This window comes from Mandrillus leucophaeus, unplaced genomic scaffold (assembly GCF_000951045.1).
Source record: "Mandrillus leucophaeus isolate KB7577 unplaced genomic scaffold, Mleu.le_1.0 Scaffold87, whole genome shotgun sequence".
Taxonomy (NCBI): domain Eukaryota; kingdom Metazoa; phylum Chordata; class Mammalia; order Primates; family Cercopithecidae; genus Mandrillus; species Mandrillus leucophaeus.
The window spans coordinates 2,355,006-2,368,583 of NW_012109474.1; the positions used below are offsets into that span (position 1 = coordinate 2,355,006).

Genomic DNA, 13,578 nt, shown 5'->3' on the forward strand with positions numbered 1-13,578 from the left:
GGCGTAAACCTGGGAGTCGGAGCTTGCAGTGAGCTGAGATCCGGCCACTGCACTCCAGCCCGGGCGACAGAGCAAGACTCCGTCTCAAAAAAAAAAAAGAACAAGCTGAAAGACTGTCTAAGGCTTAGCAGAGTCCATTGCCACTACTGCAGATATAGTCAAGCATGTGTCATATTGCTATTGACTGAAGGGTATCTTCTAGCAGCATCTGTGAATGCCACGAATAGAAAAAAATACTACTACTACTATCAAAGAAGAATAATTACTTCATTAATTCAATTCATATACTATCAAAATCTAAAACCAAATTTGAAAACAATGCCCCACACACATACACACACATTTTCCCCACTTACCTAACGACCTGCAGACTGAAATGGTTGCTTCCTCCAAGAGTTTCAACTCAGTACTAGAGAGACAGAAGAATAAAGGTAATTAATGACTATAATACTAAATATGTACACACTAATCAGTTAAAGAAATACATAAAGATAAGAAAAATAATTTAGAGGAAAAATATGGTACACAGTAGTGAACAATAAGATCAGCAAAAAAAAAAAAAAAAAGTTAGGCTTCAATTTTCAATATAATTAGGAAATTTACTGTAATTCTAAATATGAGACTCCTAAAGAGAAGAGCTTGGGGCACCGTGCCTTTCAGGCATTGAGGCAGTGGGGAGACTTAGCAAAATTCAAGAAAGGCACTCCAAAGTAGACAGCACAAGGCAGAGGCCCTGTGTGCCCGATTCTAAAGGCAGTAGTAATTATAGTCTAGAAAGATGCTATTATTTTTGGGAAATACATGCAGTGTCATGATTTCTGCAATACTTTCAAAAAGTTCTACAAAAAAAAAGGAAAATGAAGAAATAAGGCAAGAAAAGAGAGACGATACATATATGTTTTGGTGGTTTATAAATATGTAGAAAAAAGATACAAATATTCAAACATATAGAAACAGACAGAGACAGACTCAAACTGACACAGAGAAAAGAGGCACAGACAGACAGAGACAGAAATAAAGCTTAGAAGAAAATATGTTTCTTGAGATTGCATTTGACAACAATTTCTTGGATGTGACACCAAAAAGCACAGGTATCAACAGAAAAAAACAGACATGCTGGACTTTACCAAAATTAAAAACTTCTGTGCGTCAAAGGATACTATCTACAGAGTGAAAGTCAACCCACAGAATGGAAAACAGTATTTGTAAATCACATATCTGATAAGAGACTGACATCCAGAATATACTTTTAAAACTCCTACAACTCAACAACAACAAAAACCAAACAACCCAATTTTAAAATGAACCAATGACTTAGCCATTTTCCAAAGAGGATATAGAAATGGCCAATAAGTACATGAAAACATGCTCAACATCACTAGTCATTAGTGAAACACTAAAACCAGAGTGAGATACTACTCCATACCCATTGGCATGGCTTTTATTTAAAAAAAAAAAAAAAAAAAAAAAAAAAGGCCAGGCGAGGTGGGCTCACACCTGTAATCCCAGCACTTTGGGAGGCTGAGGAAGGCAGATCACTTGAGGTCAGGAGTTCGAGACCAGCCTGGCCAATATGGTGAAACCCATCTCTATTAAAAACACAAAAATTAAGGCATGGTGGTACACACCTGTGATCCCAGCTACTCGGGAGGCTGCGGCAGGAGAATCGCTTGAACCCAGGAGGTGGAGTTTGCAGTGAGCCAAGATCGTCCCACCGCACTCCAACCTGGGAGACAGAGTCAGACTCCATTTCAAAAAAAAAAAAAAAAAAGAGGAAGAGGAGAGAAGGAGGGAAGGAGGGAGAGAGGGAGGGATGAAGGAAAAAAAACAGAAAGTAACAAGTGTTAGCAAGGATGTAGAGAAATTAGGACCCTTGTACACTGATGGTACGTAAAATGATGCAGCCACTATGGCAAAAAATATAGCAGTTCCTCAAAAAATTAAACATAAAATTACCATACGATCCAGCAGTTCTACTTCCGGGGAGATACCCAAAAGAAGTGAAAGCAGGGTCTTGAAGAGATAGTTGTACACTCATGTTCATAGCAGCTCCATTAATAGTAGCCAAGAGGTAGAAGTAACCCACATATCTACCAACAGATAGATGGATAAATGAAACGTACATACACACAATGGAATATTATTTAGCCTTAAGAAATAGGGAATTTTGCCAGGCGCGGTGGCTCATGCCTGTAATCCCAGCACTTTGGGAGGCCGACGCGGGCGGATCACCTGAAGTCGGGAGTTCAAGACCAGCCTGACCAACATGGAGAAACCCCATCTCTACTAAAAATACAAAATTAGCCGGGCGTGGTGGTGCATGCCCATAATTCCAGCTACTCGGGAGGCTGAGGCAGGAGAATCTCTTGAATGCGGGAGGCAGAGGTTGCGGTGAGCCGAGATGGCGCCATTGCACTCCAGCCTAAGCAACAAGAGTGAAACTCCATCTCAAAAGAAAATAATAATAATAAAAATAAATAAAACACGGAATTTCAATATATGCTACAACATGAATGAACCTTGAAGACATTATGCTAAGTGAAATAAGCCAGCCACAAAAAGATAAATATTGTATGATTCCTCTTATATGAGGCTCCTAGGGGAGTTAAACTCGCAGAGAAAAACCAAGAAGGTGGTTGCCAGGGGCTGGGGATGGGAAAATAGGGAACTAGTGTTTAGTCAGTATAGAGTTTAAGTTTGCCAAGATTAAAAAGTTTTAGAGATGGATGGTGTTAATGGTTGCACAACAATGTGAATATACTTAATGCCACAGAACTATACACTTTAAAATGGTTAAAATCATTTTACATTGTGTATATTTCGCCACAATTTTTTTAAGTGCATTCCAACTCCAGTTCAACTACTTACTAGATAGTTGACCTTGGGCTGGTTTGTTAAATATTTATGTCTTAATTTCCTCATATATAAAACAGAAATAGTAACAGTACCTTCATAAGGTTATTATGATTATACAGTATCGATAAAGTGCTTAGAACAGTGCCTGACACAAAGTAAATCCTCAATAAATGATAGACTCTGTTCCATTTGTCTGTGTTTGTTTTTATGCCAGTACCATGCTGTTATAGTTACTATTGCTTTGTAGTATATTTTGAAATCAGGTAATGTAATGTCTCCAGATTTGCTCTTTTTGCTCAAGATTGCATTGGCTATTCTGGGTCTTCTGTGTTGCCACAGAAATTTTAGAACTCTTTTTCTATTTCTGTGAAAAATATCACTGGTATTTTGATAGGGATTGCATTGAATCTATAGATCACTTTAGATAGCATAGACATTTTAACAATATTTATTCTTCTGATACGTAACAAGGGATATTCTTTGCATTTATGTCTTCTTCAATTTTTTTCATCAATATCTTACAGTTTACATTGCAGAGATCTTTACTTCCTCAGTTAAATTTATTGCTAGGTGTTTTTTTAATAGCTATTGAAAATGTATTACCTTATTTCTTTTTTCGATAGTTCAACAGAATAAAGAACCCAGAAATAAATCCATACACGATTTTTGACAAAGGCATCAAGAACACACATTGGGGAGAGAACAATCTCTTCAATAAATGGTACTGAGTAAACTGAATACTCACATGCAGAAAAATGAAACTAGACCCCTATCTCTAACCACTTATAAAAATCAACTTAAAATACAGACTTAAACGTACAACCTGAAACTATGAAACTACTTGAAGAACACTTAGGTGAAATGCTGCAGGACATGGGTCTGGGCAAGGACTTGCTGGACAAGACCTCAAAAGCACAGAGAACAAAAGCAAAAATAGACAAATAGGGTTATATCAAACTAAAAAGCTTCTGCACAGCAAAGGAAACAACAAAGTGAACAGACAATCCAAAGAAAAGGAGAAAATATTTGCAAACTATGCATCTGACAAGGGACTCATCCAGGATACATAAGGAACTCAACAGAAAAAAAAAAATCCAATTTAAAAATGAACAAAAGACCTAAATAGACACCCCTCAAAAGAAGACATACAAGGCCGGGTGCAGTGGCTCACACCTGTAATCCCAGCACTCTGGGAGGCTAAGGCAGGAGGATCACCTGAGGTCGGGAGTTTGAGACCTGCCTGACCAACATGGAGAAACCGCATCTCTACTAAAAATACAAAATTAGCCAGGCATGGTGGCACATGCCTGTAATCCCAGCTACTGGGGAGGCTGAGGCAGGAGAATTGCTTGAACCCAGGAGGCAGAGGTTGCGGTGAGCCAAGATCGTGCCATTATACTCCAGCCTGGGCAACAAGAGCGAAATTCCATCTCAAAAAAAAAAAAAGACATACAAATGGCAACGGGTATATGAAAAATATGCTCATCACCACTAATCACCAGGGAAAAGCAAATCAAAACCACAATGAGATATCACATCACCCAGTTAGAATGGCTATTATTAAAAAGACAAAAAATTACAAACGTTGGCAAGGATGCAGAGAAAGGGAAACTCTTATACAATGTTGGTAGGTGCTATAATTTGTATGTTTGATCCCTATAAACCTCATATTGAAATCTGATCCCCAATGTTAGAGATGGAGCCTAATGGGAGGTGTCTGGGTTATAGGGGCAGATCCCTTATGAACAGATTGATACCCTCCCTCAGAAGTGAATCACTTCTCACTCTATTAGTTCCTCTTAGTACTGGTTGTGAAAAAGAGCCTGGCATCTCCCCACCCCATTGTTCCCTTTCTCACCATATGTTCTCTGTACACACCAGCTCCCCTTCACCTTCTGCCATGAGTGGAAGCAGCCTGAGACCCTCATCAGATGCAGATGCCGCTACCAGCCTGCAGAAGTGTGAGCCAAATAAACCTCTTTTCTTTATAAATTATCCAGCCTCAGGTATTCCTTTATAGCAACACAAAACAGACCAAGGCACTAGGAAAGTAAATTAGTACAGCCATTAAGGACAACAGTAGGGAGGTTTTTCAACAAATTAAAAATAGAACTACCATATAATCCAATAATCCAACTACTGGGTATAAACATTGAGTATCCCTCACTCAAAATGCTTAGGACCAGGAGCATTTCTGATTTCAGATTTTTTTTCCCCGATTTTGAAATATTTGCATTATAGCTGAGCATCCCTAATCCAAAAACCCAAAATCCAAAATAGTGCAATGAGTATTATTCTCTAAGCATCACGTCAGTGCTCAAAAAGTTTTGGATTTTGGAGCATTCTGGATTTCAGATTTTTGGATTAGGGATACTCAACTTCTATATCCAAAAGAAACAAAATCAGCATGTCAAAGAGATATCTGCACTCCCACGTTTACTGCAGCACTATTCACAATGGCCAAGATACAGAATCAACCTAAGTATCCATCGATGGATGAATTTTTTTTAAATGAGGTACATATACACAATGGAATACTATTCGGGCATAAAAATAAATGAAATCCTGCCCTTTGAGGCACCTGGATGAACCCACAAGACATTAAGTGAAATAAGTCAAGCACAAAGAAAAATAGCACATGATCTCACTCATCTGTGAAAACTTAAAAAGTTGATCCATAGAGGTAAACGGTAGAACGGTGGCACTGAAGGCTGGGTAGGACAGGCAGGGAGAGGGAGAGAGGTCAACAGGTACAAAGTTACATTAGATAAGAGGGATAAGTTCTGGTGTTCTATTATACAGTAAGGTGACTAGAATTAACCATAATGTACTTTACATTTCAAAATGGCTAAAATAATTTTGAATGTTCTCACCACAAAGAAATAACAAGTATTTGAGGTGATGGATATGCTGATTGCCCTGATTTAATCATTACACAATGTATAATACATCAAAACATCATATGGTACCCTATAAATATAATTATGTCAATTAACAAAATAAAACTTTGTAAAAATGATAGCTTGATTCCAAAATGTAGTGATTTTCCCATAGCTAATAAATTAAAATAATGCTTCACGTTTGTTTAACCCTTTAAATATCTTTCAAAACACTTTCAAATATATTGGTGCAATTAAATCCCATGAAAATCTCTTCTAGGGGACAGGGTCATTATAAACCTTATTTTTATAGATAAGAAAACTGAGGCATGCAAGGAGTTTAAAGTAAAATTCCAGGAATCCGAAGTCTGAGTAGAACAAGAACCAGCTTTAGAGCCTGGTGACTTGATTAAAAATTATGTTTTCTTTTCTACCAATACACATGGTACAGTAAATCCTCCAAATGGGCAATTCTCTTGTGGCAGCTTTAAAACCTGTACACTTCCAGGGTTCTTTTCTGTTGCTGGTGAAGTGCACTTTTTAAGAGTGACTCACTCCATCAAGGTTTTTGACAAGAAAACTTTAGAAAACCTGTGGAAGGAAACTGATTGGTCTTTGTTGTTGTTGCTGTTGTTGTTGTTGTTGTTGTTGTTGTTGTTGAGACAGAGTCTCACTCTGTTGCCCAGGCTGGAGTGCAGTGGCGTGATCTTGGCTCACTCCAAGCTCCGCCTTCTGGGTTCACGCCATTCTCCTGCCTCAGCCTCCAGAATAGCTGGGACTACAGGCACCCGCCACCACGCCCAGCTAATTTTTTTGTATTTTTTAGTACCCAGTCTAGTTGTGACAATTTTCATAATCACTTCCTTACTGAATTATCTTTCGGGTAGCCCAATGAAGGTTCTTAACTGTGTTTCAGATTTTGTGTATGTGTGTGTGTGTGTGTGTGTGTCTGTGTGAGAGAGAGAGAAAAGGGTTGATTGATTGATTCTTGGGCGCAGTTCTCCAATCTCTTAATAATTGTTCATTGTGATGTCGCCAGCAAAACTGACACAAAGAAATGGTAAATGTTTGAGATGATGGATGTCCCAATCACCCTGACTTGATCATTACACACTGTATACATGCATCAAAATACCACATGTATCCCACAAATATTTACAATTATTATGTATCAGTAAAAAACAAAATAAAACCAAGATTCCAGTTTTGTGACTCCCATCTGTTTATGTTGCTGGCAAAGTGATAGTGTGGCCATCCTCTGAGAAGAAGGCCTCTAATATATGGATTGCATCAGGGAGAGTCACACCTGGTCATTGGATCAGTATGGTTGTTGAGAGTTTAGTTTGTTTAGCTACTTTAACTAAGAGATAACTAGTTTTAAGTATTTAAGTATTTAAGTATCCCTAATTTCCCACTACTGACAGTTTTCAAATTGACCTGGAGGTATGGAATTTATGTATGCATTAAGCTTGAAGTATACTGTGTGATACTTATTTAGTCTGAATTAGTATGAATATCTGACACTGCCTTTTTGCCCCCTTTTACGTGTTTTTACTGCCCAAATCTGCCTTCAGAAACAACATTTCATTTCTAATCGTAATATTCTTGGAAACATTGGCACATTTTTACAGTACCATTTTACTTTTATTTACTGCAAATGATGATTTGTTAGTTGCCTGCTGCCAGAACATCTGAGCTCATTTGTTTAACTAAAACAGTACTGTGCACAGATGCCTGTAATAGGCAGCAACAGTTACCAACCACCCCAGTTCCTTACCACCTCATTATAGCTCTAAATCAAGCAAATGGGAAAGCAGATTATTCTTAAAATGTTCCAAGAAGTTTAGAAAATTGAGGGATGGAAGGATGAGAGGAAAGGAATTCTATTATAACAATCGGTGTGTTGCTTTTGGCAGGGGTGTGCCTGGCTGATTTCCTTTGTAGAAATAAGTAACACTTTAGAGTGCAGAAATTGCAGGCATCCTGCAACAAACAGAGCTCTATGACTCTAGTTAATAAATAATTACTAAGTGTTTTTCTTTCTGGCTGAGCCACTGTGTCAGGCACGGCGGGGGATGTATAAGTGAATGACATTGTCCTGTTCTCTTGGAGCTTATAATGTGAGCTCTGAAGATGCTTCTGCTCTAAAGTGGTGACTGTTGAACGAGGCAGTGGCAGTGATGCTACTTCAGATTGTGGTCCTGTGTTAGGGGATTCAGGCCTGGGGGACATAGTCACAGAATGGCAGGTGCTGGCTGGCTCACTACAGTGGGGAGCTTTCCAAATAATTCTGACAAATCAGACTGCTTCAAAAGCATATGCTCTTTTATATCTGGAAAGAAATAAATGTCTTTTAGTCTGGGTGCAATGACTCACGCCTATAATCCCAGCACTTTGGGAGGCCGAGGTGGGCAGATCACCTGAGGTCAGGAGTTCAAGACCAGTCTAGTCAACATGGTGAAACATCGTCTCTACTAAAAATTCAAAAATTAGCTAGGCGTGGTGGCAAGTGCCTGTAATCCCAGCTACTTGGGAAGCTGAGGCAGGAGGACTGCTTTTGCCTGGGAGGCGGAGGTTGCAGTGAGCCAAGATCACTCACTGCACTCCAGCCTGGGTGACAAAGGAAGACTCTGTGTCAAAAAAAAAAAACAAAAAAGAAAGAAAGAAAGAAAAATAAATGTCTTTTAAAAAATATTTTAACAGAAATTTAAACTTGACCAGTAGACCTTGCCTTGAGGGCTGGAAACTGGGAAGTGTTCCCTAAGGAGCCAGGGGAAATAATTCTGTCTTCTGGTAATGAAGGTCTGAGTGGTGTCTGACAGAGCCTGACTGCCTGCTTTGTACGGGGCTGGGAATACTGTGATGAACAAGGAGCCCACAATCTAGTGGGGGCCATAGACAAGCAATTGGGCAATCTTACTGTCACGTGCCCAGTTTTACGATTGAGTGCTGTTGGGGTGGAGAATGGGCTTCTTACCTTGTCTTAGGTGAGACCTGATCAAAGAAGGCTTCCTGGAAGCAGTGATGTCCAAACCAACCTCACCAATATATGCTGGAATTAATCCCCTTTTCAGGCTAATACTGTTGTAAAAATAAATCAGAGCTCTGTTTTGGTTTTTGTTTATACCCAAAACGAAAGTGGAGAGACTGAACTTGGTATTCCAGCCATCTAGAATACTTTTCCAGCTTTGTAATTTGCCATTCCCCTGTGTTGATTAACCACCCCTTCCCAGAGCATGCCAGGCTCTCTGTGACTGCCATGTCTCTGCATACTATTCTCTTTGTTCTGCCTGCCTGATGTCTCTTGGCCCTTCAGGAAGGACAGTTACTTCCTCCAGGATGGCCTCTTTGATTCCTCCTATGGTTCATTGAGTGCACATCCTGTGAGCTCAGACACAGGGCCGGTTTGACAATTCATACTTACCCAGCACTGAACAGTCTATCTGCTACTTCATTCCTCCATGTAGCCTGGAGGCAAGGCAGCATCTTTCCCAAAGTCTAGCATGTCCTAGGCACCCAAGCACTATTTGCTGAATGAACAAATTTAGCAGCTTCGAAGATTATAGCCTCATGAGTATAATTGAAACTCTTGGTTCCAGTCAGCTTTAAAAGAGAGTGCCATTGACTGAAGAAAGTGGAAGCACCAGTGAAATACATTTTATGCATATGGTCTAGTTATTAATTTCATAAAGCTTTTTACAATCCTTTGCATTTTATACCTCTTTTACTTTTTGTCTGAGTAACCGATAAACTGAGTAATTCATAGTTCCCACTTCTTGCCAACTACTGTGCATCATTAAATCTGACCACAGTGATTTATTAATTAGAAGTCTTCTGGTTGGTCAACAAAAATCAATTTTACTTAGTATATGCCAGAGAAAGGGGAAGATGTGATGAAGAGACTGGAGTGTCTCATAGAATCCAAGATCAAGAACACACCCAGGCTTCTGGAAGAACTGGTCCCAGGAATTGGAAAGCCAGCAGCAATCCTGAGAGTCCTTGCTGTTTATGTCTTTCTTTCTGCAAAGCTTTTACTCATCTTTCTTACTAACTGGCTTTCTCTGCCACTCTGTCAGTAGAGGATGGCCTCCCACCGCCCTCAACTATGCAGCCAAGTTCCAGCCAAATGGAAAACCTGTCTTTCCATCTCAATTCTAAATTCTGTAAGACTTGGGCTAGGCTTGGGTTAGATGTCAGGAGTGGAGACATGCTGCACCTATCTGTCTGCCTCTGCTCAACTCTGAAAAGTAGGTGGGAAGACAGAAAAAAGGGCAGGGAGGCAGCATACAGAGAGGCAGACAGCAGAGGGACGTTGTAAGGCTTGCAGACACTTTATAAATATCTAATATGGTGAGTCTCCATAAACTACTACCCATAAACGAAATCATAGGATCACTTCTAGGTTATCTTGTTTAAAAAAAGTCAATCTTAGATGAAACTTAAACATTTAACTTTAAAAAGACAGTATCTTTTAAAATATGCATATAATTTGAGACTTTTAAGGTAACAGGATATTCACTTAAGTAGTTAGTAGGTCTTAGCTTTGTGTGTATGTATGATATTTTTTATACATGACACTGCCTTTAATTGTTGGGAGGTTCTAGCAGCTCTGTCCATCAGAAATATAAGGTAAGCCACTTTTGTAATTTAAGGTTTTCTAGTAGTCACATTGAAAAAGTAAAATGAAAAAGGTGAATTTAATTTTAACGTATTTTATTTAACCCCAATTTCTCAGATATTATCATTTTATGAATATAAAATCAATGAAATGTTTTACATTCTTTTAAAAATCTTTGAAATCTGGTATGTATTTTATGCTTTAGCAAATCTCAGTTTGGACCATTTCAGGTGGTCAGCAAGTACATGTAGCTAAAACTAAGAGCAGGTTGGGCGCGGTGGCTCAATCCTGTAATCCCAGCACTTTGGGAGGTCAAAGTGGGCGGATCACGAGGTCAGGAAATTGAGACCATCCTGGCTAACTCAGTGAAACTCCATCTTTACTAAAAATACAAAAATTAGCTGAGTGTGGTGGTGCACACCTGTAATCCCAGCTACTTCGGAGGCTGAGGCAGGAGAATCATTTGAACCCAGGAGGTGGAGTTGCAGTGAGCCGAGATCACACCATTGCACTTCAGCCTGGATGACAAGAGCGAAACGTCATCTCAAAAAAAAAAAAAAAAAAGAAAAGAAAAAAGAAAAATTTCACAACTGTAGAGGAAACTCTTAAACATTACCATTGCCACTTCTGGGCTATATTCTGTTTGCTTCCTTCCTTTGATTTCATGAAGAGAATCTCCCTAGAGAGACAGATGTCAACAACCTCAACCTCCCACCATCTATATTCTTCTACAGGAGCTTCTGCTACAAAATTCCAACGATGAACACCAATAATACAACTGAGTTATTTCTAAGTTATGTGCCAACTCTACTGAGCCTACCAACATATATCATGGCAGAGTTACTGGGAAGTGTAGGTTGCAGAGAAGACTGGTAAGGTAAATCAGAGCAAAAGAATGACGTATCCTTATGTCCTGCTAAGGAGTTTGGATTCCATCCTACATCTAATGATGAGTCATTAAGCCCAAAAATAAAAAAACAAACATTAACAAAACTCTTAGAGCAGCAGCAAGATGACTAGGGTATATAATGGTTAAATATCTGACCCTGGCCATGACCATCCTCAGATTTTTAGGGGGGAAGAAAAAGATAATGAGAATGACAGCAATAATCAGGTCTCCACTAGTGTATATGATAAAGTCTAACCATGTGCTCACAACAATCCCTATATAATTAACCACTGCTGCCAAGTGTCCGGCTAGTAGATCTGGATGAACCACTAACTTACTAAATCACAACACAATCTGGTACATAATCTTTAAAAATTCTTGTTTAATTCCACTAAAATTATAGACCAAATTAAAATACTAGGAAGGAATTCCAACAGCAAGAATATGGAACGTCTCTGCACCCACTGGATTCATAGGCGGATCATGTTTAAACCATATACACCAAGTATACTCTACCTCTCAGTTTAAACTCTGCCATCAATTAGCAAAACTCCTGCATACTGCTCACACAGATTTCCAATTTTGTGCTTGTTACTGAAAAGCAGATATGCCCCTGGTATAATGGAAAGAGATCGATTTTTGAAGCTGCATTTTTAAGTTCCAACTTCTTCATTAACTACTGGTATAACCTAGCCAAATTACTTAATTTGAGACTCTCAGTTCTCATCTGTAAAATGGAGGTAAAAATGCCAACTCATAGGACAGCTATGAAGATGATATGGCAATGTGCGGAAAGCGCCCAGCACACAGCTCAATAAATATGAGTTCCCTAACTCCTCAACAACAACAACAACAAAACCCACTAGTATTAAACTGTCAAATATTTATTTACTTATTTATCCCTTAATACACACTTAAATTACTAAAGAAGTTTATCAGTCTTCCCTTATCTTCCCCTGCATTGAGCAGGAGAGGAGTATAAAACATCATTTAGTAATTTTGAGTGGTTATACATTTTGAAATACCAAAGCAGCTCTATTAAACAACTGTAGGTGATGTGCTTTGATTTTATTTACATTAATGTTTTATTACAATAGAAGTATAAACCTAGTAGACGACAAAGAAAATCAACATCCTTGTTCACACCTAGGACACCTCTCAGTATTAAGCAACTTACATTTGCATGATGTTTTATAGCTTACAAGGTGGTTATGAATATATTATTTCATTTGATACAGCCGTATTGTGAAAAAGGCATAGCAGATAGTATTTCTATTATAGATGAGATATTTGCACGGATAAAGAAAAGATTAAGTGGCAGAACAAAGACTTAAGTCTAGGATTTTTTATTTTTTAAAAATTTCCACTTTCATTTTAGATTCAGGGGGTATATGTGCAGGTTTTTTACATGGGAATATTGCATGATGCTGAGATTTGGGATATGAATGATTCTATCACTCAGGTAGTGAACATAGTACCCAACAGTTTTTTAACCTTTGTCCCCCTCCTTCTTCCCCCCATAGTAGTCCCCAGTGTCTATTGTTGTCATCTTTATATACATAAGTAATCAATGTTTAGTTTCCACTTGTACGTAAGAACATGCAGTATTTGGTTTTCTGTTCCTATGTTAATTTCCTTAGGATAACGGCCTCTAGCTGCATCCATGTTGCTTGCAAAGGATGTTAATTCATTCTTTTTTTTATGGCTGCATAATAGTCCATGGCATATATATAGCACATTTTATTTATCCAATTTACTGTTGTTTTTTCAGTTTTGTTTGTTTGTTTTGAGATGGAGTCTCTTTCTGTCACCCAGGCTGGTGCAATGGCGCAATCCTGGCTCACTGCAACCTCCACCTCCCGGATTCAAGCAATTCTCCTGCCTCAGCCTCCTGAGTAGCTGGGCTTACAGGCGTATGCCACCACACCTGGCTAATTTTTGTACTTCTAGTAGAAATCGGGTTTCACCATATTGGCCAGGCTGGTCTTGAACTCCTGACCTCAAGGGGATCCTCCCACCTAGGCCTCCCAAAGTGCTAGGATTAAAGGCATAAGCCACCATGACCAGCCTCCAATCCACTATTGATGGGCACCTAGGTTGATCTGATGGCTTTGCTACTGCAAGTAATACTGTGACAAATATACAACTGCATGTGTCTTTTTGGTAGAATTATTTATTTTCTTTTGAATATATACCCAGTAATAGGTTGCTGGGTGAAATGGTAATTCTGTTTTAAGTTCTTTGAGAAATCTCCAGACTGCTTTCCATGGTGGCTGAACTAATTTACATTCCCACCAGTGATGTATAAGCATTCCCTTTGCTCTGCAGCCTTACCA

At 38.9% G+C, this 13,578-nt stretch overlaps 1 protein-coding gene across 1 annotated transcript in view; it reads right to left on the minus strand.

Annotated features, from left to right (window-relative positions):
* The window catches only part of DYM (dymeclin), a 398,822-nt gene that overhangs the window by 354,790 nt on the left and 30,454 nt on the right, over positions 1–13,578 (minus strand). The window contains exon 3 of the mRNA XM_011968998.1: positions 357–409. Coding sequence (XP_011824388.1) covers positions 357–409 — 53 coding nt within the window. The remainder of the gene's footprint in view (positions 1–356; positions 410–13,578) is intronic.